The sequence below is a fragment of the Physeter macrocephalus genome, chromosome 14 (assembly GCF_002837175.3).
Source record: "Physeter macrocephalus isolate SW-GA chromosome 14, ASM283717v5, whole genome shotgun sequence".
In the NCBI taxonomy this organism is placed as follows: Eukaryota; Metazoa; Chordata; class Mammalia; order Artiodactyla; family Physeteridae; genus Physeter; species Physeter macrocephalus.
This window is the reverse complement of record NC_041227.1, coordinates 50,246,853-50,273,356: the sequence shown is the minus strand read 5'-3', so window position 1 is coordinate 50,273,356 and position 26,504 is coordinate 50,246,853. Positions and strand designations below refer to the sequence as shown.

The 26,504-nt window shown below is 52.7% G+C and overlaps 2 protein-coding genes across 7 annotated transcripts; one reads left to right on the top strand and one right to left on the bottom strand.

Annotated features, from left to right (window-relative positions):
* Nucleotides 1–1,783: 1,783 nt before the first annotated feature.
* Nucleotides 1,784–14,872, top strand: EEF2KMT (eukaryotic elongation factor 2 lysine methyltransferase). Of its 5 annotated transcripts, none has more exons than XM_007126543.3 (8): nucleotides 1,784–1,881; nucleotides 3,739–3,801; nucleotides 5,695–5,775; nucleotides 6,360–6,461; nucleotides 11,099–11,232; nucleotides 11,316–11,611; nucleotides 12,647–12,796; nucleotides 14,735–14,872. In XM_007126543.3, the coding sequence occupies exons 1-8, from the start codon at nucleotides 1,786–1,788 to the stop codon at nucleotides 14,833–14,835; spliced, it is 1,023 nt and encodes a 340-aa protein (XP_007126605.1). In that variant the 5' UTR covers nucleotides 1,784–1,785; the 3' UTR covers nucleotides 14,836–14,872. The 5 variants fall into 5 exon arrangements, with proteins under 5 accessions (XP_007126605.1, XP_054946311.1, XP_023979280.1 ...); XM_055090336.1 differs by having other exon boundaries at nucleotides 1,785–1,881; nucleotides 11,316–11,686; XM_024123512.3 differs by lacking the exon at nucleotides 12,647–12,796 and having other exon boundaries at nucleotides 1,785–1,881; nucleotides 14,735–14,835.
* Nucleotides 14,865–26,504, bottom strand: ALG1 (ALG1 chitobiosyldiphosphodolichol beta-mannosyltransferase). Of its 2 annotated transcripts, XM_007126546.4 has the most exons (13): nucleotides 26,266–26,504; nucleotides 25,253–25,330; nucleotides 25,032–25,135; nucleotides 23,482–23,630; nucleotides 21,911–22,000; nucleotides 21,462–21,572; nucleotides 20,587–20,708; nucleotides 20,366–20,404; nucleotides 19,988–20,047; nucleotides 19,162–19,272; nucleotides 17,917–18,031; nucleotides 16,926–17,001; nucleotides 14,865–15,810 (listed from the first exon to the last, which is right to left on the bottom strand). In XM_007126546.4, exons 1-13 carry the CDS (start codon nucleotides 26,465–26,467, stop codon nucleotides 15,679–15,681), a joined length of 1,389 nt encoding a protein of 462 aa, XP_007126608.1. In that variant the 5' UTR covers nucleotides 26,468–26,504; the 3' UTR covers nucleotides 14,865–15,678. The 2 variants fall into 2 exon arrangements, with proteins under 2 accessions (XP_007126608.1, XP_007126609.1); XM_007126547.4 differs by lacking the exon at nucleotides 19,988–20,047.

Genomic DNA, 26,504 nt, shown 5'->3' with positions numbered 1-26,504 from the left:
CGAGTGTCCGTTCGTTGACCTTTTGACGTCAGAGGGCCAAAAACCCCACCCTCAGAACCTGCTAAACATTTTCTGGACAAGCGTCCCATGAAGATGCCTGTAGCTCATTTGCACCTGCGTGAAACAACGATTACCTCACATTTTTCCTATTTCCAATCACCTTAGTAACTACGCCCTCCATGTCCTAGACTACCCTGCTTCTTTAGCCCATAAATACCCCAGCCCCTCACCCACAGGGAAGCAGGTCTGAGATTTGTTTTCTTGTCTCCTCACGTGGCTGACTTGTGAATAAACCCTTTCTCTGCTGCAAACGTCTGCGCCTCAGCGTTTGGCTTGCTGCGCCTCTGGCAAACGAACCTGTTGGGTAACAAGGTGACCGCCGGTTGACCCTCCAAGCTGGTCCCGGTCAACCAGGGTCTCCTCACTCCACCACGCCCTCAGAAGTACACTCTGCCCCCTGCTCCCACAACAGAAGCTGTTTCAAGAATGTAGCCTGGAGAATTCCCTGGCACTCCAGTAGTTAGGGCTTGGCTCTTTCACTGCTGGGCCCTGGGTTCAATCCCTGGTGGGGGAACTAAGATCCTGCATGCCGCACAGCTCAGCCAAAAAGAAAGGAAAAAAAAAAATGCATTCTTGAGAAAGCAATGTTCTGTGGAGATACTGGACTGTGTACTGACTCCGTTAAGGCCTCACTATAAACTGTTAAGATTCTGGCAGGAGGGTGTGGAGAGGCTGGAGGTCATTGAGAGGTCAATGAAATCGAGGGTAATCATTGTTAAATCCATCACACCTGTAGCCTACCTTCACTGCTCAAGCTCGCTTTAGTTTTTGCTATAAAAGACTGGCAGGTCCTCTAAGCCTAAACAATAAGATGGAGCCTAAACAAAAGATGGAGCCTAAACAAGAAGATGTTTGCCCAAGTTGTTTTCCAGGAACTTGGGATCAGCTGTCTCTAGTTCAAGCTGGTTAAGACTGGTTAGGACCACCGACCCACCTATCTATTCACCTTGCGGTGCCCACGACATGCCTCGTAAGTTCCCTCACTTATTAAAACTGCCACCTACCAACCTGGAGGGGCCTGCTTTCTTCAGTCTCTCCTTTCCCCCGTGTACGCGGCAGTTTGCCAACCAACACCTTTGCCTCGGTGCCTTTTACCAAGGCCAGAAAAGTCTGCGAAAGCCTGAGCCCACAGGCCCACAGACCTGAGGAGACGCCCGCACCCAAGGCTGAGCTTGAAGGCGCAGTCCCAGAGGGGTCGAGGGAAGGCTAGGATTAAGCCCAAGGGACGACGCGTCTGCCCAGAGGGGCCCTGCCAAAAAAGACCCTCGAGAAGGCGCTGGAAGAGCGAAAATGGTTACCTGGCCCTTGGTCTGACTGGGAGCCCCCGCTGCCCCGCCCAGCGGAACCTGGCGCCAAACCCTGACTCCGCCCCACCGACGCCCTGGCCCCGCCCCTTCCGACCCTGGCCCCTCCTCCCAGGCCCCAAATCTGCCCCAGAGCCCGCCTTCAGGGCCCGCCTCCAATTTTCCCAAGTCTCGCCTCCCAGGACCCCTGCAACGCCTTGACCCACCCCCACCCCCGCCCACCCCCGCCCACCTCCGCACGCTCCTCCGGCTGGCACCGCCTCCTGAACCCGGCTCCCTCCCTAAGCCCCGCCTCCCAGGACCCGAGCGGCGCCTGGCCCCGCCCCAAGCCCCACCCCGGCTCCGCGCGTTGCCTCGGGCCGCCTCCCGGCGTAGCTCGGCTCCCCCAGTCTCTCGGGCAACGCCGCTGCCCTGCCCCGCTATGGCGCCTGAGGAAAGCGCTGAGGCTGCACCCCTGCTGCGAAGTTTCGAGCGCCGCTTCCTGGCGGCGCGTGCCCTGAGCTCTTTCCCCTGGCAGGTGGGCGGTGGGGAGCGTGGAAGGCGGGTGGGGGGCGCCGGGGTCGCGGTGGGGCGGGTCTCCGGCCTCAGACCCCTGCTCGCCTCGCCACGCGGCGGCCTCTGCTCCCTCGCGGGTCCCGGCATCACGTCCGGTTCCCCGGGCATCGCTGGGGCCCGCGCGGGCTGGCGGCGGGGAGCAGGAGGTCCACCTAAGCACCGTTGGGCCCACCCTGCGCTAGCCCCCAGCTTCCTCCTCCCCTGGGCCGTTCCCGCCCTCCGCTGTCTCTGCAGACCGAGTCCCACGAATTGAAGGAATGCGGGGTTTCCTCCCAACTCCCTTTTTCGCTGGGTTTTTAGGGTCATGGACAGTTTGTGCCTTTTTTTAGCCAGTTATTATCATGGCCATTGGGTAACAGCTGCGGCTGCTCATTTAAACAGCCCACGTCCTCAGGGCGGCGGGAGACCACGCTGCGTTGAACTCAACGACCAGGTCACAGACCCCTCGGGCGTGGGTGTTCTCATCTGTGTCAGCAGCATTGGACAAAGCCCTCTCAGAGGCAGTTGATGGAAGAGACAGGGAGGTACAAAACAGTCCAGGAAAGAGACGAAAGAGCTCACTTCCCTGTCCTGGGGACCTGCCATTCACACAGAGGAGCATGGCCGAGGCAGCAGCTTCTTTCTGCCAATGCCAGGGCTCTAATGACACTGCGTCCTTTATAAGCCATAATTCAAGTGCGGTGAACTCACTGGGATGACTCAGTTTGGACATATATTCCTCCCCAGGTCTGCCCCATCTTAAGAGTGGAGGTTAGTCATTTGTGTTTCATGGACATAAACCATTTAGCATTCTGGGAGATCATTTCCCATCAGAAAGGAATGTGTACATTTTTTAACCCCAAATTTAAACCTTCATGACAGCATCCATTGGGCCCAATTCATATCGACTATAATTGTTCATGAGTGAGTGCTTACTCTGCACCAGTCCCATGCTAAGTGTTCACTTAGGCTCACCCACAGCACCCATGTGGTGAGAACTATTCTTACCATTGGTTTGACTAGAAAAGAAGTTGAGAGCAGCATTGGAGCACTCAGACCTGGGAGACAGACAACCTGCTTTGAATTCTGGCCCTGCCCCACCCCACACAAGCTGTGTGACCTTGGGCAAGTGACTTCATCTCTCTGTGCCTTCATATTCTTATTAGTAAAATGGGGGTATAATGATGCTTAACCTCATAGGGCTGTTGTCAGGATTACATGAATATGTGTTAGCTAGTATTTTTTATTCTGTTAACAAATGTTTACAGAATGCCTTCCACAAGCCAGGCACCAGGATCAGCAGAATACAGACAAAGCCCTGATTAGATGGGAGAGCCAGAGAATAAACAAGTAAATGAGTAAGCAAGAAAACACAGGGAGATGATGGTGGCTGGAAAGTCAATGAAACAGGGAAATGTATCAATTTAGGAGAGTCGGGAAGGCCTTCCAAGGAGGTGACATAGGAGCCGGGACCTGAGCAGTGAAGCAGCCAACCTGCCGTGGGAAGGTTTCAGGTTGCCCACCAGGTGTTAATGCTGTGGCTCCCCCTGTAATTCCAATTCAGCCAGGGAGCTGGTCTGTGACCCAGGCAAGGCTAAGCTGCCAGGGCTAATGCAAACCAAGAATCTTGTCTTCTGATGTTCTTTCTCTGACTCATCCAGGTGTAACCCAGAACTTCTCAAGGTCAGGCTTTCAGCTGCCTGTGCCTTCCACATCATTTGGCCCCAGGTCCCTGGGGAGAGATCACTTAGCACTTTGCCAACATGCCCCATTGCATGTTTAATGTTCCTGTGATAATGCCCTTGAGATTTCTTTCTCTTCCCCCTCTCTCTTTGAATAGAGCCTAGAAGAGAAATTAAGGGACTCGTCAGGTTCTGAGCTGCTGCTGGATATTTTGCAGAAGGTAAGAATCACAGAATCACTGGAACGCATCAGTGGCCTCATTTGCCCATGAAGACGTAACAGGTGCACACGTATCCTTTAAAAAGAAAGACGCTGCATCTGGGTGTGAGCACCTCAGACAGCTCCGGCTCTTTTGTTTTCTTAGATAAAGACATCAGAATATACAACAAGCTGCATGAGAGGAAGGGAGCTGGAGGATGTTTTTTTTAAACCATCTGCAGAGAAAGTGGAGATGACAGCTGTAGGAACATCTTCTAGCATTGCTAGCTGCTCAGAGACTTTTTTTCTTTACGTTTAAGGGGAAAAGAAGCAGGCAAGTCTTGCCCACCCGTGTGTCTTCTCTAGTTGTGGATGGGCCCCTGCTTTTTGTAGGTGGGGTTTGGACTCCAAGGTGCATCTGGGTGCAGGTAGAGGAGGGATCACCACTCTGCCTGGCCTGTCCCACTCTGCCTGCCACTGGCCATGTGGGTCAGGTGTACGTCACACTGCATCCAGGCTCTCTACCCTCTTAAGGGTCATGAATCCTTTTGAAAACCCAAAGTTGTGGACACTACCCCAAGGAAAAAATGCTCCAGAAGAGTACATTTTGTGTACAAATGCATGGGAGTCATACACACCCCTCCAACCACTGGTCCTGTCCAAAGAGACCAGGGTCAGAATTCCTGTCTGGAGGGTGAACCAAGAGTATCCATCTGACCACCGTGTCGAGAAGATGCAGCCAAGCTAGGGAAGATTTCCAGGAGATACAGTAGTTCAGGACTGTGAGCTCAGACCTCTCTGAGGCCGTTGTCATGCAGTCTGCTCTGATTTTTCACCCCAAGGTTAAAATCTCACACCCGCCAAGCCCCTGAAGAGTTGTGTGGGCATTTTGTTGCCCTTGAGTAAAATCACGTCCCTCCAGCCAGCAGGTCCCATGTGACACAGCCCCTACTCTCACTGTTCCCGTCCCCTGCCCTCCCTCCCAAAATGCCAGGTGGGGGCCTGCACAAGCTACCCAGCTGCCTGGAACTCGTTCCCCTGCTCTCTGCTTCTCTCGGCTTCAGCCGAAGTGTTGCCCTCAGAGCCCCCATCCCTCTCCACTACATCCCAGGCAGAGCCCCTACCTTCCTCTGTCCTGGCCAGCACAGCACTCCACCCGGGGGTGTGAGCTCCAGGAGGGCAGGTGCTGAATCTACCTTGTCATACCATTTGGAGCACTCACCCCTTCCATGGAGCCAGACAGTCCCACGTTTGTTCTCACTACAAACTCTAGTTCCTGCTGGCTGCTCTGGAAAGGGGCATGTTTTAGTCCTGCTATAACAGAACCCCACAGACTGGGTGGCTTGTGAACAACAGGAATTTATTTCTCACAGTTCTGGAGGCTGTGAAGTCCAAGATCAAGGTGCCAGCAGATTCAGTGTCTTGTGTGGGCCCACTTCCTGGTCCAAAGACACTGTCTTCTTGGCTGTGTCCTCATGACAGAAGGGGCAAGGGAGCTCTCTGGGGTCTCTTTTATAAGGACATTAATCCCATTTATGGGGGCTTTACCCTCATAACCTAATCACGCCCCAAAGGCCCTACCTCCTGATATCATCTCAGTGGGTGTTAAAGTCAACATGTGAATGTAGGGTGGACACAAATATTCAGTCTACAGCAGGGTGTTAGCTTGAGTCCGTATGCCCTATGTTCCTGCCCAGAAAGGGCATTAGAAACACTGCCATGGTCTGTGCCACTGTAGTGGAGAAATATTTTTAGGAAAGGGCTTATATCTTAAACTCTTTCATATGCATATGGGTCACCCAGGGCCAGAATTCCAGGAATCGGATAACTGGGGTTTGCCCTGTATTCACTTGAAGCTCATGGGAGACTTAAGGCGGAGTCTCTCCAGCAACCCACACTGTGTTCCTCGTCACAGACAGTGAAGCATCCTCTGTGCATGAAGCATCCACCGTCAGTGAAGTATGCCTGGAGCTTTCTCTCAGAGCTCATCAGAAAGGTCAGTGATGGGCACTGTCCATCTGGTAACCAGGCAGCATCTAGGACTTGACTGGCTCTCCAAACGTGGGCTTTGCCTGTTGGAGCTCAGATCCATCCCATACTCTTTGCCTGCTCTACAGATCCCCGTATAGCAGGGGGCTCCCTGGGCAACTGCTCCCAGCTTGGTTCCACCAATGAGAAGCCATGGAGGCAGGGAGGAAAGGAGGGGCCAGGGTGCATCCCAGCAGTGGCTGCATCTCCTCTGTGGTCCTGGTCCCCCATGGAACCTTCCCACTCCTACCAGGAGCCCCTGAGTGTGGGAAATGCCACCTTCTCCCTCTGTCCTGCCAGCTCTCACATATCCCATTTCTCCTGCCCTACACTACACCTCACCCTCTCTACACCTCTCTTTGAGGTCCCCCGGTCCCCCCACCAAGTGATCTGTATTAAGTCAATCACATCCCAAGTCTCCCCTCCAAATTTGGTGAAAATCCTCCAGCCATTTTTACAAGTCATAGTAAAAGCAAGCAGGTGGAACCTTGGTTTGATTCACGAGGGTCAGCTTAATCCTCTTGCTGAAGCTCTCGCCCTGCCCGCCCCCAGCACGAGGCTATCCACACGGAGCCTTTGGACGAGCTGTACGAGGCGTTGGCGGAGATCCTGACGGCCGAGGAGCCCATCCGGTGCCACCGGAGCTACCTGCTGGTAGGAGACATGCACCCTCCTCCACACACACAGTTGATTCAGGCTCCAGTCAGCCTCATGTGGCTTCAACCCTGACTCCTCAGCTCTGTAGTCTTAGACGAGGTCAGTTAACCTTCCTGAGCCTCGGTTTCCCCACCTGTAAACCAAGCACTTCAACAAATAACACCTGTCTTATGGGGTGACTGGTGTTAAATTAGGTAACACACATGAACTGCACAGCAGCGACCTGGCGCTCAGACCTCAATAAATATTTGATGGATGGATGTTACAGGACAGCAGTCTCTCCCCGCTCTCCACTGCCACCATCACCAGGCTGACCTGGTGCTTGGCCTTCTCACTGGTCACCTGGCTTCTTACCCCACAGAAGTCCATTCTACACACAACAGTTTTTGTTTTCTTTCTTCTTTAACCTTTTATTGTAAGACAAAGATACAGAAAACCATGCAAAAGAATTAGATTATCGAATTGTCACAAGGCGGCCACCATGGTAACTGCCAATCTAGCCAAGGACATTGGCAGCCAGGCCACAAACCCCTCATTTGACCCATCCCAGCCCTCCCTCTGTTTCAGAGTAATCACTCTGAGGTCGTACCACTGCCATGTGCACCTCTGGACATCGTCTTGCCCATTAACTAGGTCTGGCTCAAAATTTCCCTCCATCCACAGGTCCCCCCAGCTCCTTCTCTTCCTGGCAGTTTGGCCTGGACAGCTTTCCACAGGCTGGCTTTTGGTCGCACACACGTGGTGCTGTTCAGCTTGTTCCTCTGTCCTCTGTTCCCCAAAAATTTGCGGCTGGATTCACAGGCCCACTCGGACTCTTGTCTGTTTGACCCCTTTGGCAAGAAAACAGCCTGGGTCCTAGAAGGCACATCATCTATTTTTTATCCTCTTCATGGTAGCACTTGTGGGTGCTTAAAGCTTAGACTCATTAATTCATTGAAGGATGCAAAAAGGTGATTTTTCTTATTTATTTATTTATTTATTTATGGCTGTGTTGGGTCTTCGTTGCTGCTCACGGGCTTTTCTCCAGTTGCAGTGAGTAGGGGCTACTCTTCGTTGCGGTGCACGGTCTTCTCATTGTGGTGGCTTCTCTTGTTGCAGAGCACAGGCTCTAGGCACACAGGCTTCAGTAGTTGTGGCACGTGGGCTCAGTAGTTGTGGCACACAGTCTCAGTTGCTCCATGGCACGTGGGATCTTCCTGGACCAGGGCTCGAACCCGTGTCCCCTGCATTGGCAGGCAGATTCCTAACCACTGCGCAACCAGGGAAGTCCCGGTGATTTTTCTATCATTTTGTTTTCATTCATTAGCTGGAGAAATTTTATAAGGAAATGCCTCGTTTCACCAGTATTTGGTTACCTACTGGTACAGCTAGTAGAGGAAAGGCAGAATACAGACTTCTTTGCTTTTCAAGATAGTGAATTGGTTTCCTATCATTCCCAGTAGGGGTTCAAACCATTGCAAATCGCGTCATTACTGAAGCTCAAAATGTGCTATTTTGAGTCACTTCAAATAGGCTTCTTTTTTTTTTTTAAGTAATTTTATTTTATTTATTTTTGGCTGCATTGGGTCTTCACTGCTATGCATGGGCTTTCTGTAGTTGCGGCGAGCGGGGGCTACTCTTCGTTGCGGTGCGCAGGCTTCTCATTGCAGTGGCTTCTCTTGTTGTGGAGCACAGGCTCTAGGTGCACAGGCTTCAGTAGTTGTGGCACGCGGGCTCAGTAGCTGTGGCCTGCTGGCTCTAGAGCGCAGGCTCAGTAGTTGTGGCGCACGCGCTTAGTTGCTCCATGGCATGTGGGTTCTTCCCGGACCACGGCTCAAACCCATATCCCCTGCACTGGCAGGCAGATTCTTAACCATTGAGCCACCAGGGAAGTCCCCTCAAATAGGATTCTGAGTCCTTTGACATCACCTCATAGTTTTCTTACTTTAGTTTATGTCAAGCCTTTCCAGACTCATCTTGTATGTTTCCTGCCCCAGAGCTGGAATCAGCCATGTTTTCAAGAAGCCCTAGTTTCTTTTAGTGGGAAGTGATATTTAGAGACCACAGTCTGGGCATTAGGAGTGATCATTGCTGCTGTCTAGGCCTTTCCGTGGACAGACCTAGGATATGGGTGGAGATACATATCCATACTTTTTAAGAGAAAATACCTCATGAGTCCATATTGATGTTTCTGATTCAGGATCAGAAGGGTTTTCACTCAGCCTCTTCTGCATTGGATCCCTATCTCCTTTCTTCTGCTCTGGAAATTTTGGTTCTCAAGAGCATGGGGGTGATGTTAGGATATCCCCCAACTGCCTTTGGCTTATCCCATATTATTCGTGCGTGCAGCGATCTCAGAACAACAGCACTAATCCCTCACACCAACTGTGGTTACTGAAAACAGCATAAATTTTTATATGTGCCATCCTCATTCTCCCTACGTAGTCATCATAGAGCCATTACATAGTATTACCACAAACTTAGCAGCTCAAAGCAACATAAATGTGCTGTCTTCCAGCTCTGTAGGTCAGAAATCTGCTGGGCTCAGCTACTTACTCTTCTTTGAGTCTCACAGAGCTAAAATCAGGGTGTCTAGGACTGGTCCCGGGGGGAGGACCATTCCAGGCCCTTCAGGTCATTGGCACAATTGCGTTTTCTGCGGCTGCAGGAATGAAATTCCATTTCCTTCCTGGCTCTTGGCCCGGGGTTGTTCTCAGCTTCTAGGAGCCGCCCTGTCCCCCTGACTCATGGCCCCTTGATTCCAAAGCCAGCAACCACTTCAAATCCCTCCTGCCTCTTTTTCTTCTGCATCTCCCAGACATCAGCCCTGAGGATTAAATCGGGCCCACCTGGATAATCCAGGATCATTTCCCCATGTCACATTCTGTAACCTTAAATGCAAATCTTCAGAGTCCGTTTGCCAAGAAGCACAGCACAATCACAGGGTCCAGGGATATGGGCGGAAACATTACCGACCTCAGGCACATACCGTAGTCTCTTACTTTTCAGTCTCTGTATTGGTCCGTATATTGATGTCTCTGTAGCCGTTTTGGTTGTCTCAAGTTTATTTTCTAGGAGGTTCTTCAAGAAGGGCTCGTTGGATGGACCTTCCCGGACTTCTTGCATGTTGATAACAGATTGAGCCATTTTTACTTGAATCTTGACTCACACCTTCTCTCCCTGAGTCTCTTAAATATATTTCTCCACTTTCTTTGGCATAAAGCATCATTGTGCAAAAGCCTGATGATAATTTAATTTTCTTTCCCTTTTATGTCATATGCCCTTTTCTCTTAGATAGCCAAAGCATTTTTTTTCTTTAAAATCCAGTAATTCTATTAGACTACGTCTCGAGGTTGTGATCGTTCTGAGTCAGTGACCTCGGGTGCAGTGTATACTCTTTCAATATTCATTTCAAATCTGTTTGTTTTCTCAGGAATGCTTTCTTGAATTATAATTTTTAGTATTTGTTCTTTGCTTTCGTTTCATTAAAACTACCTAAAAATTTGTGGCTTAAACCACAGAAATTTATCTCACAGTTCTGGAAGCTGTAAGTGCAAAATCAAGGTGTCGACAGAGTTGGTTCTTTTTGAAGCTGCGAGGAAATAATGTGCTCCGGGCCTCTCTCCTCAGCCTGCAGATGGCCATCTTCTCCCCGCGTGTGTGTCCTAATGTCCTCTTCTTATAAGGACACAGTCAGATTGGGTTAGGGTCCCCTTATGTCCTTATTTTAACTTGATTCCCTCTATAAAGACCCCATCCTCAGGAATTCCCTGGCGGTCCAATGGTTAGGACTCCGTGCTTTCACTGCCGAAGGCAGGGGTTCAATCCCTGGTCGGGGAACTAAGATCCCACAAGCTGCATGGTGCAGCCAAAAAAAGAGGAAAAAAAGACCTCATCTCCAAAAAAGGTCACATTTTGAGTTGCTGTGGCTTAGGACTTCAGCATATGAATTTTGGGGGGAAACGATTGAACCCATGACAATCTCTTAATTTCATTTTGATTTTTAAAATTTCGCTCCTTTTCACTTCCTGTTTCTCTTTAAGGTTTATCTGTTTTTATGTTTTGGTTTGTTGTTATGCTCATGCTTTTTTTTTTTTTTTTTTTTTTTTTTTGGTACGCGGGCCTCTCACTGTTGTGGCCTCTCCCGTTGCGGAACACAGGCTCCAGACGCGCAGGCTCAGCGGCCATGGCTCATGGGCCCAGCCACTCCGCAGCATGTGGGATCCTCCCGGACTGGGGCACGAACCTGTGTCCCCTGCATCAGCAGGCGGACTCTCAACCACTGTGCCACCAGGGAAGCCCGCTCATGCTTTTTTGAGTAGCCTTTATTTCTGAAATGATGTTTTCTATTGTCACATATTTCTAAGTGTTTCTAGTAGCCATTCAGGCCTTGCCTCGGGGCCCTCACACCCCCTCTACCGGAGCAGGCAGGTTCCCTCCTAGGTGGGCTCTGGGGTCACTGTCCTCAGGTCTCCCACGTGCCCTGTTGCTTCCCTCTTCTGTCTCCACTGACACGTTGAGCTCACGAGGGGTGTGTCACCTGCTCAGAACCCGCCAGTGGCTCCCCATCACATTTAGACTCAAATCCTAATTCCTTATGTGATCCACGCCTGCCCTGGTTGCTGGATTAATTCTCTCTCCCTGTTTCTGCCTAGCCCTCCGGGGACTCTGTCACGCTCTCCGAGAGCACGGCCATCATTTCCCATGGCACCACGGGCCTGGTCACGTGGAACGCCGCGCTTTACCTGGCAGAGTGGGCCACGGAGAACCCAGCGGGCTTTGCTAACAGGTGACCTGGGGGTGCAGGGTTGGGCACCAGGGAGGTTTGCCACAGGGGTATCACAGACACGGCTGCTTCTCCCTGTCATGCAGGACTGTCTTAGAGCTTGGCAGTGGAGCCGGCCTCACGGGCCTGGCCATTTGCAAGATGTGCCAGCCCAGAGCATACGTCTTCAGTGACTGTCACAGCCATGTCCTCGAGCAGCTCCAAGAGAACGTCCTTCTCAACGGCCTCTCATTGGAGCCAAATGTCGCCGCCCTGGCCCAGCACCCAGGACACGACACCGCCGATGCAGAGAGCCCCAGGGTGATGGTGGCCCGGGTGGACTGGGACATTGTGACGGTCCCTCAGCTTGCTGCCTTCCAGCCAGACATCGTCATTGCCGCAGGTACCGCCCAGCTCAGGCCACTGGAGTGTGGCCTCCCTGAAGCTCCACCTGGCTTTCAGTGCTGGGAAGGTGATGGTGAGCACTGCCTGGTGGGAGGAATGATGGTATTTGGGTCGTGTGGGCCTCCAGCAGCCTGAGGGAGGCCTCTCAGTTGCCATCCAGAACCTAAATGAATAGGCCAGAGCAGCCCCACAAAGCAAGGGAGCCGAGCTGGCCCCACCTACACCCCCTGTCTTCAGATGGGGGCAGAAGTGGCCACAGCAGCCTTGTCCTTTCAGGACCACAAAGAACGGCATGATCCTGATTCCTCTGCGTGCCCTGGGCCAGGCCGAGGGTCGGGGAAGGAGCTCTGGGTGCCCCCACCTCTGTCGGCACCTGCTTCCTTCTCCGTGCACACTTGTGTGTCCCTGAGGCCGAGGGCTCTGCCTGTGTATCTCTGTCCTAGGTCCTCAAAACGAGTCCCACAAGGAGGGACCACCCACTCTGGTGCAAGGATGGGACCCTTGAAGGAAGGGGCATATGGTGTGGGCACCAACGGGACCGTCACCCTCCACGGCGCTCACCCAGCCCCATCTGGCCGATGGTACTGTGCTCTGGCCTGGCCATGGTCCTGAGACCCAGGCCCAGAGCGGCTGGAGCACAGAGGCTAAGCAGCTCACCCCTGCAGGCCCGGCTGCTGGGCGGGAGGGGGCTTGTCCCCCACAGGAAGGAAATGAGAAGTCTGAGGCAGTTAGGGTTTACTTCATTAAGCATCTTCTAAACAGGCCATAGGCAGAGAATTGATTTTTTCTTTTAAAGGAACACCAGTGAGTCCTGGATATTTTTCACGTGTTGCAGTGTCTTTCAGCAGCTTTTTTTCTCTGCTAAGGGTTTTTCTTTTTACCCCCGTAATTTTCTTACCGTCCAACAGCACGAACCTAATAGAACTGCTGCTTTCCAGGCCTTCACCCTGCTGCCCATGTCGGCACAACCCAGAGGCCTCCATCCTGGGGTCCTGGAGGAGCCCCTTCCAGTAACCTGGGGTTTTCATCACAGATGTGCTATATTGCCCAGAAACTGTCCTCTCCCTGGTCGGGGTCCTGCAGAAGCTCTCTGCCTGCCAGAAGGACCAGCGGGCTCCTGACGCCTACGTTGCCTTCACCATCCGCAACCCAGAGACGTGTCAGCTGTTCACCACGGAGCTGGGTGAGCCCCGGGCCCCTGGCCGGGCTGCTGACTCTGAGGGGCTGCCACCCAGGCCTGCAGGGCCACTGCACTGGCCACACACATGACTCCAGAGAGGCAGAAATCAGAAAAGTAAAAGAATGGGGCCCTGGAGACAAGCCAGGAAGCCCCAGACCACAATGTGCTGGGCTAACGACCCCCCACCCTCCGCCCAGGAGGTCAGCAGAGGAGCCAGGGCCAGGGAGTTGGTGCTCTGGGGAGGAGACGGCTGACATGGTGATCTTGGAAGTCTGAGACCAGCAGTCCTACTGTGTGTTTAGGGCAGGTTTTGAGAGGCTTCAGGCCTCAGTTTTCTTGCCTGTAAAATGGAAAGGATGGTGGATGCCAGCTGGTATCAGGGTAGATGAGTTCTGGCCACACAGCAGTCAGGTGCAGGCTCTGGAGGTGGGTCCCAGGTGGAGCTGGGCCACCCCTCTCCAGGTCCTCATTCATTGTACAGCAGAAACATCCACCTCAGAGGTGGAACAGGGCTGGCATGAAGGGTGTGCTCGGGAAAACGGCAGCTGCTGTTACTAGATCAAGCGCACAGTAAATGGAAGAGTGAGGAATACTTTAGAGAAGGGGGTGGGGTCTGCCTGAGTTGGCACTGCTGCAGGCGGGCACTGTTCTCAGACCTGACCCGCATCAGCCCCTCTAGCATCTGGGGGCGGGGGCGGGGTGCTGCCATCCTCTGTCCCACCCGTGAAAACACTGGGGTGCAGGGCAGCTGAGTAATCACCCAGGCACCCATGGACTGAAGCCAAGCAGCCGGCTCCCACTCTCCACCCCCCACCCCATGACCCCCACCCTGCAGTCCCCACCACGAACCAGGCCTGATCAGGGTTTCCCACACATGACCGGGCAGCAGTGCAGAGCCCTGCGCTTGCCCCAATCCCCCACCCCCCAAGCAAAGCTCTCCCACAGCTACCTCTGCCAACAGAGGACCAGCACCCACCCCTGTACAGCGTGTCCCACTGACGGGGTGTTCGGCCTCGAGAAATAACTAAGTCCTTCAGATGCTTATGTGAAAAAATATCCACGCTGTATTTTAAGAAAGCTGAGAGGGGCTTCCCTGGTGGCGCAGTGGTTGAGAGTCCGCCTGCCGATGCAGGGGACACAGGTTCGTGCCCCAGTCCGGGAAGATCCCACATGCTGCAGAGCGGCTGGGCCCGTGAGCCATGGCTGCTGAGCCTGCGTGTCCAGAGCCTGTGCTCCGCAACGGGAGAGGCCACAACAGTGAGAGGCCCGCGTACAGAAAAAAAAAAAAAAAAAAAAAAAGCTGAGTGCTAAACAGCATATACAGTATAAACTCATTTTTATTAAAAAAATAATAATAATTGTCATGTTAATACACATATGGGGAAACTTCATACACACCAATTAACATTATTATTAACATGTTATACCTGGACAGCAGTATCATGACACTTATACACTGTATGTCTAGTATTTCATTCTTCTTATAAATACTAATTTTTCATTCCTAAAAAACTGATGACAAAACAATTCTTGCCAGGGGCTCATCAGACATCTGTGCTTACACAGAGGACGTGAGCCCCTCTGATGCAGGTCCAGCCTCTGAAGGCACCAGGCTGAACTGTCAGGCAGACGTGGGTTCAAACCTCAGCTCCTACAGAGCTGTGCCCGGTAACGGGATGGAGGACCCAGACGGGGCCGTGACTTTCCAGGGATGCACACGGCCCAGTGGGCAGATGCGGCAAACCTGGCTGCTGTGAACTGCTTACAAATGGGATTTCTGGTCCCACCCCGGGAGGCTGATTCCAGGTGTCTGGATGGGGCCTGGAAATCTGAAGTCTGTACCCCACCCCCACCCCCAGTCCTGTCCCAAAGCCCCACACTGATAGGGTGGTGTCCCATCCCCAAACCCCACATCCTGAGACGCATATGTTCTGTCTCCAGGCCGGGCTGGAATCCCGTGGGAAGAAGTGCCTCGTCACGACCAGAAACTGTTTCCCTACGAAGAGCACTCGGAGATGGCAATTCTGAAACTAATGCTGTAGATTTATAAATGGTTTTGAAGAATAATGTGAAAATTAAATCACTGTCCTGGAAAGAATTGGATAAAACTTCCACTGGACTTGAATGTTTGAAGAATGTTAAATTCTGAATCGGGAACCACAAACTGTTCGAATAAAATATAAACTGTTCAAGCACGTAGACCCCTCTCTGCCAGCTGGCTTAGTTCTTAAGAAAATCACCATAAATCAGAAATGAAATTTTTGGCTCAGAGATAAGCATTTCATTTGCACAAATAAAAACACATACCAAGTATGTTCCCCCAACCTCGACGCACATCCCTCACGGAGCCAAGCCCGCTGCACACATGGCACATCTGACTGCCCTTGCAGGGCGGTGGGCTGCAAAGTCTCTTTTCAAGGCAGGAATCAAAATATTAGGGACACAACCAAGCAATGCTGGGAAAGGCAGACACCAGGAGACAAAACAAGGATGCAGAGATGTTCAAGACAACACAAATAACAGAGAAGTCATAAACTGGGGGAAAGACTCATAAGACAGGAAGAGAAAAGAGAGAAGAGATTCAGAGCCTCCAAAGATGAAAGAAGGCTGAGCCAGCTTCCTGGGCAACAAAAACTCCTGATTATTATTAAAAGTAACTTCATTCCCCAGGCAGTGCCCACTGCCAGCCTTTCAGCTTCCATCCACCAGGAGGCGCTGCTCTACAGAGTTTGCCCAGGGACTGGCCAGCAGTGGCAGCTGTGAGGAGGGAAGTGGGCCGGCTCCTGGGGAGGAAGATGAAAGGTAAGGAGGGGTGTCAGTGTGAGGGTCCCTCCATGATGTCCAGCACAGGACACCTCAGGAGTTTCAGTCGTTGGCCCAAGGGGTCACGTGTCCGTAATCAAAGGGAGCACTGTCCGCTTCCAGCTCTCATCCCATCGAAGCTGCTCTGACTCCCGGAGGTTCTTGCAGAACTGGTTCAGTTTGCCAGCAGGATCAGGAAACTTTGAGAAAAGCATCTAGAAGACCAGAACTTACCTCATCACTGCTTCCTGCCCCCACCTCAGGTTCCACCCCGAGCTGCCCCTCCTCCTTCCCAGCAGCCCAGGCTCCTGCTCCACCCCAAGCCCAGCTGCCAGGCCAGTCAATCTGCCAAAACCCTCCCTCCTTCACTGCACTTCCAGAACCACCACCAGTGTCCTGAGGTCTCCAGCGGGACTCCCGCTCTGGCCCAGCTTCCACACCAGGCCTGGCTAACTAACCCTTCTCAACAGCTCTGACCCCAATGTCCCTGACCCAGCAAGCCCCCTCCCTCACCAGGTGCAGGGGAGCCTTCATGGCCCAGCTATGCTCTATCTCCTGCTCTGCTCCGACCTGACGGCACAGCCAAGCTGCAGTGTTCACCATCCACACCCCATGCTCTGCCGGCAGCCCCCCGCCTCTGCCTCTGCAATGCTCTGCTGTTCCTTCCACCAAGAGCTGGCCTCTACCCAGCACTGTCCTGCCCATGTGCTGAGAACTAAGTGATGCCTGCGTTCTTTCCAGCTCTGCTAAACTAAGGTGTCTGCAGACGCCAGCCTGTGGGCTACATGCAGCCCTCCGCCTGTCTTTGTAAATAAAGTTTTATTGGAACACAGCCACTCCCCTTCATCCACAGATTGTGGATGCTTTCACATTACAACAGAGTTGAGTAGTTCTGACAGAGACTATGGCAAAGTCTAAAATGTTTTTTTTCTGGGCCTTTCCAAAGTCTGTTGCCCTTGGTCTCAATGATCAAGAATGATGACATGTTACTTTTTGTAATTTGTAGTAAGAAATAAGTATCCTTTGAAGATGCCCACCCATCTCATAAGGCCAGTCCAGGCAGCTCCCTCACTCCTCACTCTCCCTTCTCAGATCCAATCCCCCCCTAAATGGCACACAGTCCACCTGGCTCTAGCATCATTGTGTGGTGTGAGCTCCATAAACCCAGACGGCAGGTGGGGCGAGCCCTGATCCCTCCGGGGCCCAATGGGGCCCAGCCTCTAAGACCACTGCTCGCTCACCCAGACACAGGCCAGGGCCACCCACCCAGCTGCAGGAACATGGAATCTCCAAAACCCTGCAAGCCACAGTGAGGGAGCAGACACGCTACCTGCAACTGAGCTGCCAGCTCCTCTGAGTCCTCGAAGACCAGGCCATTTTCCTCGTGTTTCACAAGCTCGTGTAAGCTGCAGAGAGAAGCAGGGGAGGTCTGAGAGCTGCCTGGAGGAGATACAGAACCCAAGGTGCCCACCTGCTCCCCCCCCAACTCCACCCCACCCACAGACTAAGCTGGAGGCAGGAACAGTCAGTCTGGTTTCAGGAAGCCTGTTCTTAGATTTGGCGTCTGAATAGAAAAAAAGACCTGGCAGGATACACATTAAAAATCCAAACCAATTTGGGGAAGGAGGGACAGTAAAGGGGTATATGGACTTTTTGTGCTACATGCTCTCTACAGTGAGAACGTTCTTAGTAAGTTCTGCCTTATTTTTCTTAATTCCACAGCAGAGAAACCAGGTAAAAGGCAACCCTGCTGGAGGCAGGCTCCGAGGTGATCAGGGGGTTGACCCAACACGATCTGAACCTGGGGTCCAACATCCTGGATTTCCCATTCAGAAGCTGGCTCCTCAGCTCACGGTGGGGCCACTGTTTCTAGAACCTTTTCTAGCACTATCGTCTCGAAATGCCCTCTCCTGTCCATCTTTGCCAGGAAGAGCGGAGACAGAAATACACTCATTCAGCTGATTCGAAGCCAACTACATGAGCTCAGACTAAAGGGACAGAGAGAGAAATAAGTCCATGTGAGTTGTGCGGGCAATTCCAGCCACCATTCCACTCTGTGAGCACGAGCCCCCAAGTAGAGTACTTAAGACTCCAATTTTTATTCAACATGAGCTCTAACTGGAAGCCACCCTGTCTGGTGGGGCACAGCCCACCCACAGGGACCAGAGGGCTCCTGCTCCCTATGGGTGGCAGAGCTGCACAGATGGGGAGGTGGAGCCCTCCAGAGAGAAGCAGAGAGCTTTCCCGGGCAATTCTGCTGGTTCCCCCTCAGCTGCTGATTTGAGAACCTAACCCTGGGAGGACTGGGTTTCCGCTCCTACCACTGGAAGTTCACGGCACACACAGGCAGGCAGCACCCGAACATGTCCACCACCTTCATGGGCAGGTCCAGGCCACTGGAGGACCGGTGCAGGCAGACGCCCAGGTCCGCAGACCCTGCAGGGCAAGGGTGAGGGGGCCATCAGCTCTGGCTGTGCGCCCGGTGACCACACATCCTGCAGGACTGTGGACCAAGGCCTGCGGGGAGGAGTGGAAAGGGGGTAATAAAGGCCCCAGCCCCGCGTACGACTGCCTGGGGTTGGCTGAGCAGCCTGGCAGGAGGCGGGGACACGGAGGTGCTTCCCACCTGCCGCTCCTGGCCTCTTGGCCCTTTCTGAAAACTACCTGCCCGTCACCAATGTTTTTCTTTAAACTGACCCCCTTTTTCTCCTTAACCACGCTGTATTTTAAAAGAAGCCGCAGCAATGATTGCTTAATGGGTTCTGAGTTTCTGCTTGGGGTGATGAAAATGTTTTGGCAAGAGACAGTGGCGGTGACTGCAAAACACTGTGAGTGTAATTAATGCCACTGAATTGCATACACTTAAAAATGGAAAAATGGTTAAAATGGCAAATTTTGTTATGTGTTTTTTATCACAATAATTAGAAAAAGAACCCAAAGCAGACCCAACAGAAAAGCAGCTGTCGCTGTGAAGATAAAGCCAAGGAAGCAACCTCACATCACTCAGTGCCGCTGGAGCTCCTGCCTACAAAGGCTCCCCGCCTCCCACTCCGGAGACAGCTTAGTGGCTGCTGAGACCTATCAGCACCGAGCCAATAAGCCCTCCCCGAGGGATCAACAAAGCAAGAGAAGGGAGGGCGGCCCCTTCTCACTGGGAGAGTCCACACTGTTTACCTCATGGTCTCTGTACCTCCCAGACTTGGGAATTGGCCCCAACCCAAGCCCCGCCCAGCCCTTCTGCCCATGGGAAGAGCAGGATGAGTGGAGGGCACGGAGGCCAAGAGCACTGGGACGTAACCTTGGCAAACAGGCAGGGAGGAGGTGGCACACCAGGAAACAGCCTCATTCTCCAGGAGTCCAGCCAGGGCCCATCCCAGCCTGAGACCTACATGTGTAGGGCCCCTGAGCAGACAATGGCTTGAAATCATTAAAGGGTTAAAAAAAAACGAAGACTATGCAAAAGAACCTGGTAAACATTCACTATCTGGCCCTCTTCAGAAAAACTCTGTCCCCTGCCCTCAGGTATTCCCTTATAAACCCCAGCCCTCCCCCTGCAGGCCTCTTACCTAGAAGCAAGGGGTAGTCCTCGGCCTCCAGCCATGGGGTACAGACCTGGATGTGCTGGAAATGCTTCTGGCAGATGAGGCGGCTGTAATACTCCTTCAGAGGCCCTTTGCCTTACAGAGAAGACCGGAGTCACTGCACTGGGCCCACGTCTGGCCCCGTCCCCCAGCCCCAGGCCTGAGAAACCCCTGCAAGGGCGTGAGCAGGAGGCCCACAGGCAGCAGCTCCAATCAGGCCCCGTCCAGAAACGACCCCCAAGGGGTGTGCACCTTGACTGCTGAGGCCAGGGCCGTTCCCCCAGCAGGCCTTGGGCCGGGCACCAGAGTGCCCACCAATACAGCTCCTCACACAGACTGCCCCTGTGCCCCGCCCAGATCCCCAGGTGGCACAGCATGAGCAGTGGGCTCCTGCCGCCCCTGGGCGTCCAAGGGCCTGGAGGAGAGGAGTGTCCCAGGTGGGGCAGCTGGCTGAGGACCCTCCTCCTCCAACCAAATCTCCTCTGCCTCTCTCTCTTCACTGGGCTCCTTTGGAAACAGTTTGACATTGGACAGTAGACTGACTCTCATTTAAAAAAAAAAAAGATACTTGGAAACCACTGTGAAGTAGAAAGCTCAGTATCTCTGAGGTCACGCTATCTGAGATTGAAATCTAGACTCCATGCCCTGCCACGAAGCCCTTCTGAGCCTCAGCCTCCCCCTGTCAAGCTGGTGTAGAAAACCATACATCAGAGAGTTGGGGTGAGAATTAACGAGACAACAAACATCACAGGCCTGACATGCCTCCACTGCCCCGTTTAATACGGGAACAGGAATGGTCCCAGGTGGGTACCTGTTATAACACAGACCAGAGGAGGGAGGCTTTCTCCATCGTCGATCAGCTGTTCGAACTCTGTGTTTAGGATAATAAATATATGATAACCAAGATCATGTAGTCGGGTGAGTGAGGGGCTGATGTGAGGGGATGGGGGAAGGGAGAGGAAGGAGCACTGCTCCCAACCATGCAGTCCCTTCTCCTGGAGGTGGCAATTCAGAGCTAGGCTGGTCACTCACTGACCCAAACGGGGACTCACACCTGCCACCTCCACCCAGTGGCCCCGGCCCTGGGGTCAGGAACACTCTGCCGAGGACATCACGCAAGGCCAGGTGAGCATCCTGCAGCTCAGCAGCCCCCGACAAGCCCAGCTCCTGATCACAGCCATACACCTACTTTCTAATGCTGCCAACAAGACGGAGAAGTCTTCATCCTCTAAGGGAAAAGAGAACCGAGTGTCACGGGCCAGTTTCTAGATGCCTCCCCACCCAGCTCAGCGTGCTCCCCTTTCTCATCGAGGCCCCGAATACGTGTGGGGTGCACGCCTGGCAGCGGCGAGAACACAGGCTCAGCCAGGTGCCCATACAAGCCCCAAGTGCCCGGGCGGGTCCTGAGACCTGTCCAGCTTGTGCTGCTGACCAAAAGGGCCGGCCGCCCGGGAAGGCAGGTCACTGTTCCACTCTGGGCATCCCGCTCCGTGAAGGCCGACCTCTCCATGCCCGGGTCCGAGGGTTCTGAACTGAAGGAGCAGAGAGAGCCCGTGAGCTGCCACAGAGCAGGCCCTTGGGCCCGAGAACGGCCATTCTCCCACCAGAGTGAGGGCCGCAGGCTCCCAGTTATTGGGGTGCAGCCACGTCAGAGCCAGCAGGTGGCCCTACCACCCAAGGCCCTGGGCACAGACCTGCACCTTGCTTTCTCTCTTATCTGTATTTACGTGTTGCTAGGTGCTGAGGTCGCAACGGCAGACAAGGCCGACTCAGCCCCTGCCTTCACGGGGCTTACTGTTCTAATCATCCCCTAGACTTAAGATGAAGACGCTGTGACCCCTCCAACTGCCCCCACGTTACTGAGAGGAACAAAGACCAGCTGTATGGAGAGCCGCTCAGAAGGGCTCTCCTTACCCGTGGGAGACGCCCAGAGAACACATAGGTGCACAGACACCGCCATGCAGTCAGGAACCACTGGCAGGAGGGTAAGGACACCCACAGCCTAGTACAGGGCAAACACTTCCTTAAAGGGCCAAAGAGTAAACACTGTAGGCTTTGGGGAGCCATACGGTCTCCGTTGCAAAGCCCAGCTCTGCTCTTATAGTGTGGAACCAGCCACAGACAACATGTAAATGAATGAACGTGCTGTGTTCCAATAAAACTTTATTTACAGAAACAGGCAGCAAGCCTGCAGCCATAGTTTGCCATCCCCTGGATTAGATCTTCAGGTCAGCAGCGAGCATAAAACAAGGCAGCTGAAAGAAAGCTGAAGACAACAGACTTACCAGGCCCTGAATGCAGAGTAGGTGCGGCTCAGCTTCATAAAGAGCTGGTGTTGCAGGTCCAAAGGCGTCTCTTTAAAGAAAGATGCTGGCTTGTCGTAGACAGTCACAGCTCTGCAATGAGATCATTGGGGGGGCTCTAGAGAGGGGTGAAGAAAGGCCTAAGGAACATAAGACCCAGAAGTATCCAGAAGAAGAAGGGTGCTTAGGTATCCAAGTCTCAACAGTAAGCTTTAGGATTACTTGGAGAAACACAGAGAGAATTTCTAACATGAACACTTCCTGGACCATCTGGCTGGCTGGGAAAGAAACTCTAGCTTCCTCCTCCCTCAGCCTCCCCAAACCAGTAACCACCTCCCGGAACCCTGGGAGCTCCCAACGCCCTGCAACATGACACAGCAGCTGGGAGTCAACGGTGCTGGGAGGGACCCCTCGCCTCCCGAGGCCCCTACTTGATGCCCCAGTTCTCTGCCAGGTCTTCCCGCATCGCATTGGTCACACACAGGTTCAGGTGGGACAGGCGTCCGCAGAGCTTCTCATACCTGAAAAGACGTATCAGTGGTCAGCCCACAGCTCTCTGGGCCAGGAACCACCACCCCAACCCCATGGGACTCGACACCTTCTGATACAGAAGAGGCCGCAGAGCTGGGATCTCCCAAATCAGGTCACTGACGAGGCACCTTCCCCGTGTTTGCACTGAGTTCTACCACCTGTACTATGACTTCCCTCACACCTTTCTTTAAATCAGATTGCTTTTCAGCTTAAATACAATTACTTTCAAGAGAAACCATATATCACTACAGAATGGAAAATCCAGTCTCTCTTGCCATAAAATGAAAGAGAAATACAATAAAATCTTGTTATTAAATCTCAGCCACACTGCACTGTTCCCTGCAAAGGCTGTGGGGCTGAGGCTCGCTCCCAATGTGTTACAAAGGGAGTTTAGCAAATGCTAGAAAGGCGTTATCAACAGATTAGCTCCAAACGGAGACTTGAGCCCTGGTGACAGGGCAGGACTGAAAAAGAACTGGAAATGAACAGGGTTATTTCACGTGTGTAGGTACCACGGCCTGTTCCTCACTCAGGATGCAGAGAAAGCTCTGGAGCTGGACTGCCTGGGATGGAATTTTGGAGCTCACATGTATTAGCCGTGTGGCAAGTGACATGAGGGCTCAGCCTCGGTTTCCTGGTTTGTAAAAAGACAGTGATCACAGGACACCCTTGCTGGGCAGCACTGGAGTCTGAATGGGATAAAGGCTTGGCCTGAGGCCTGGCATGCAGCAAGCGCTCACTGATTGCTGCTGTGACCACCACCCACAAATGACCCATCAGGGGAAACGCCACAGCTGGCCAATGGCTTGAGGCTGCATGTTCACACCGAGGCAGATGGTATAACTCGGACTCAGAACACAACATTGCTTCCTCCTCCAGGTCCAACCTGCTCCCAAGGCCCTTCTTCCCTCTCCCTGTCTCATCAGCTGCAGCAGACTGTGACCCACGTCCCCATCTGCCAGCAGCAGTCCCCAGTTTCCATTTGGGTATCTGGTATGGGTGCACCTGGGACCCCAGCTCTCCAGTGGAGCGCTTGTCCCAAGCCTGAGACAACGGGGTACTGAAGCCCCCCAGGCTCAGAGGGGGTCAGAGGACGCCAGGTGAGCAGGAGCCAACCACAGGCCTGCTCTCTCCACTGAGCCTGGTGGGGTGGGGATGAGAGCGAGGGGCTACCAGAGCCTGAGAAACACCTCTAGGAGGAAGTGTGGAGAGACGTGAGAGGCGTCCTGATGACACCTTTTTTGAGCTCAAAGTCAGCCATTTCTCAGGACTTTTCAGTTTCATGGGCCAACAAATGCCCTCCTTTGCTCAGGCCTGTTTCTATCACTTGTCACCAGCGTCAGCCCAACTCCCCAGCCTTGCCCTCACCCCCACAGGGCACACGGGAATCAGCGTCCCCAGGTCTCCGCACCGGCCCTTCTTCCCACCACAGTCTTGGGATGATGTCGGCACCCTCATCCCAGACTCTCACCACTTGGCCAGCAGAACAAGGGGGTGGCCGGGGCCGTGCACCAGACCCATAATGGAGTAGGTGTAGTTGTGCCAGTCGATGACGAGCTTGCTCCCGCAGAGGCAGCCTACAAACCAGCACACGGCAATGGCGGGCAGGCCCGGAGGGTTCTGGGAAAGAGAGACTTGAAGGAAGAGAAGGAAACCAGACCATGGTCGAGAATAAACCAAGTAAAAATAACATACGTGGCAAAGAGTCAATTATCTTTGCAGAGCTCTTGATAATCGATAAGCAGAAGAAAGACCCTCTTCCTCACCAAGAGGTATAAACAGTCATAAAAGAACATTGACCAACCTGAGAAGTCCAAGATCACTGATACTCAAGGAAACAAAAAATGGAACAAGGAGGTACCATTTCTCACCTATCAGAATGGAAACTCTAAAACACCTAATGATACCTGGTGGTGGTGAGGATGGGGGGAAGAGGCTTCCCTGTTAGGTGGGGGATAAATTGACCCAACCTTACTCTGGGACTATCCAGTAACACATCACAACATTTTAAAAGTGCATGGACTCTGACCAAGCACTTCCCTTCCTAGGAATTTATCCCAAGGAAGAAACTGAACCCATGCAAAAGACATATGTTCACTGATACTCTTCACCATACAATTTTAAAAGTAAAGGGCTTCCCTGGTGGTGCAGTGGTTAAGAATCTACCTGCCAATGCAGGGGACAAGGGTTTGAGCCCTGGTCCGGGAAGATCCCACATGCCACGGAGCAACTAAGCCCGTGCGCCACAACTACTGAGCCTGCGCTCTAGAGCCCGTAGAGCCTACGCTCCACAACAAGAGAAGCCACCGCGATGAGAAGCCCACACACTGCAACAAAAAGTAGCCTCTGCTCACTGCAACTAGAGAAAGCCTACGAGCAGAAATGAAGACCCAATGCAGCCAAAAAAAAATAAATAAATATAAATAAATAAATTTATTTTTTAAAAAATTTTTAAGTAAAAAAATCAGGAAGAATCTGAGTGCTCATTAATATGAGACTAAATGAATGCATTAGGATACATCTCATATCAGGATACAATACAGTCAATTAAAAGAAGGAGCTTCTCTACGTTAAAAAGCAGTGAAGGTAAGAGGCTAAGAGTGGAACTCCAGAACTAGAGTGACAACCTGGTTCAAATCCTGACTCCAGTACTTCCTAGCTGTGTGACAATGGGTTACTTACAGAACCTCTCTGGGTCTAGGTTCCCTCATCTCTAAGTGTAGGTAACACAAGAACCTACTTCTCAGGATTGTTGTGAAGAATTAAATGAGATAATGCATGTAAAACACTTAGATATGTAACAAGTACAAAATAAGACTATCTCTAAAACACTGAAAAACAGAAGGGATGAGTACCATAAATAGAATGGACACATACCATAGGCTCCTACTCATGCTTTTAAAAGTTTATACACACACATGTGAATATGCATTTACCAATCTGTACATTTTTTTAAACTGTAAAGTAAAGAAAACTGTTAAAACAGTGGTTCTCACAGCGGGAGGTGGAGCTGACACGTACCTGGAGAAAGATGTAAGCTGCTGGCTTCCTGCACATCAACTTCCACAGCAAGTGCACTGCCTGAAACACAACTTTGACTCCATACTGGAGAATGTGGGGCCCAACTGCAAGTCAGAAAACAGCCATCACTAGTAAAGGAGTTCTTGGCAATTTGCAGATCCCCCCCCCGCCCCCCACCACACACACAGATTCAGAGAAATCAGGAGTTGACTGCTTCCTACCTGCAAGTCTCTGAAGTTCTGTCAGACTCACAATCCGAATTCTGTCGCTCTGCAAGAGCTCATCGTGGGGTTTGGAGGCTGAAAAGAATGTCCCTTTTAATGTGCTGGAGAAGATGACCTAACTTAAAGTCAGATTATCCCCGCCCCACAGGCTGAATAGAGGAGAGTGTTTTGGAACCTCTCTGTTCCTCAGTAGCCAGAACAGAGAATGAGGCCAGTTCTTGTCCAGATTCCACTAGACCACCCACAGAGGGAGGGCTGGAATCTTATCCATTTTTACTTAGCACAATGCCTGGCACATAGTAGGCACTCAAGCTGACCTAGATTCCCTGGATGGTGGAATTATCACACCATAGGGAGACCCCTAGGAAATCTCACTCCAGCCCCTCACCCTGGGGTAGCAGACTCTAAACAGGGACCAGAGGCAACCAGTGCTATTCCTTTTTTCCCCTGATATGGGATAGAGCTACCTTCTAAAGATGTCAAAGTGGGAGAAGATGGAGGAGCAGACACCCCTGCCCCTGCACACTGAGGGAAAAACGCTGGACATCCTGCAAAAATGAAACATCTCTTGCCTGCAGAGTTCTGCGCTGAGGGTGAGGAACGGAGAGGAGACAAGTTGCCTGTCGTGTCAGGCACTGCCTGACAAAAGAAGCCTCAGAGATGTGCTTACCAGCACTTGCCCTGGAGTCACACCCACCCGGGTTCCAGTCCATCTTTCCACTTACTAGGAATAAGTGAGACTATGCACTGAGTTCATTTAGCTTAGCACAGTCCTGGCATATGGCAGGCTCTCGATTAATGCTGACTGTTCCTAGAGACCCACCCAGCAGAGGCTGGGCAGAAACCTGGCAACCGCTGTCCAGGCCACAACCCGGCTCGTCCAATCTCGGAGAGCTGCCCGACGGAGGAGAGGGAAAAGGGGCGTCCCCGCCTCGGCCCCCGTGGGGTGGTCAAAGCCGAGGGTCAAAGGCTGAGAGAGCAGCCTCCCTCCCAGGCCCCCGGGCACTCACTGCAGAACCCCAAGAAGGTCACGGAGAAGCCGCGCTTGGCCAACGACAGTGCGTGATACTGCATGCGGGGACTGCGGCCCACGTCGCCCAGCACCACGACAATCACGTGGCGGGCCGCGCGCCCCCACCGCCAGCGCTTCCACGCCACCAGAAGCAGCAGCGACAGGGCCAGCGCCAGCAGGACCACACAGGAAGCCGCCATCTTGGCGGGCCGGCAACCGTCACGTGACCGCGCTCCC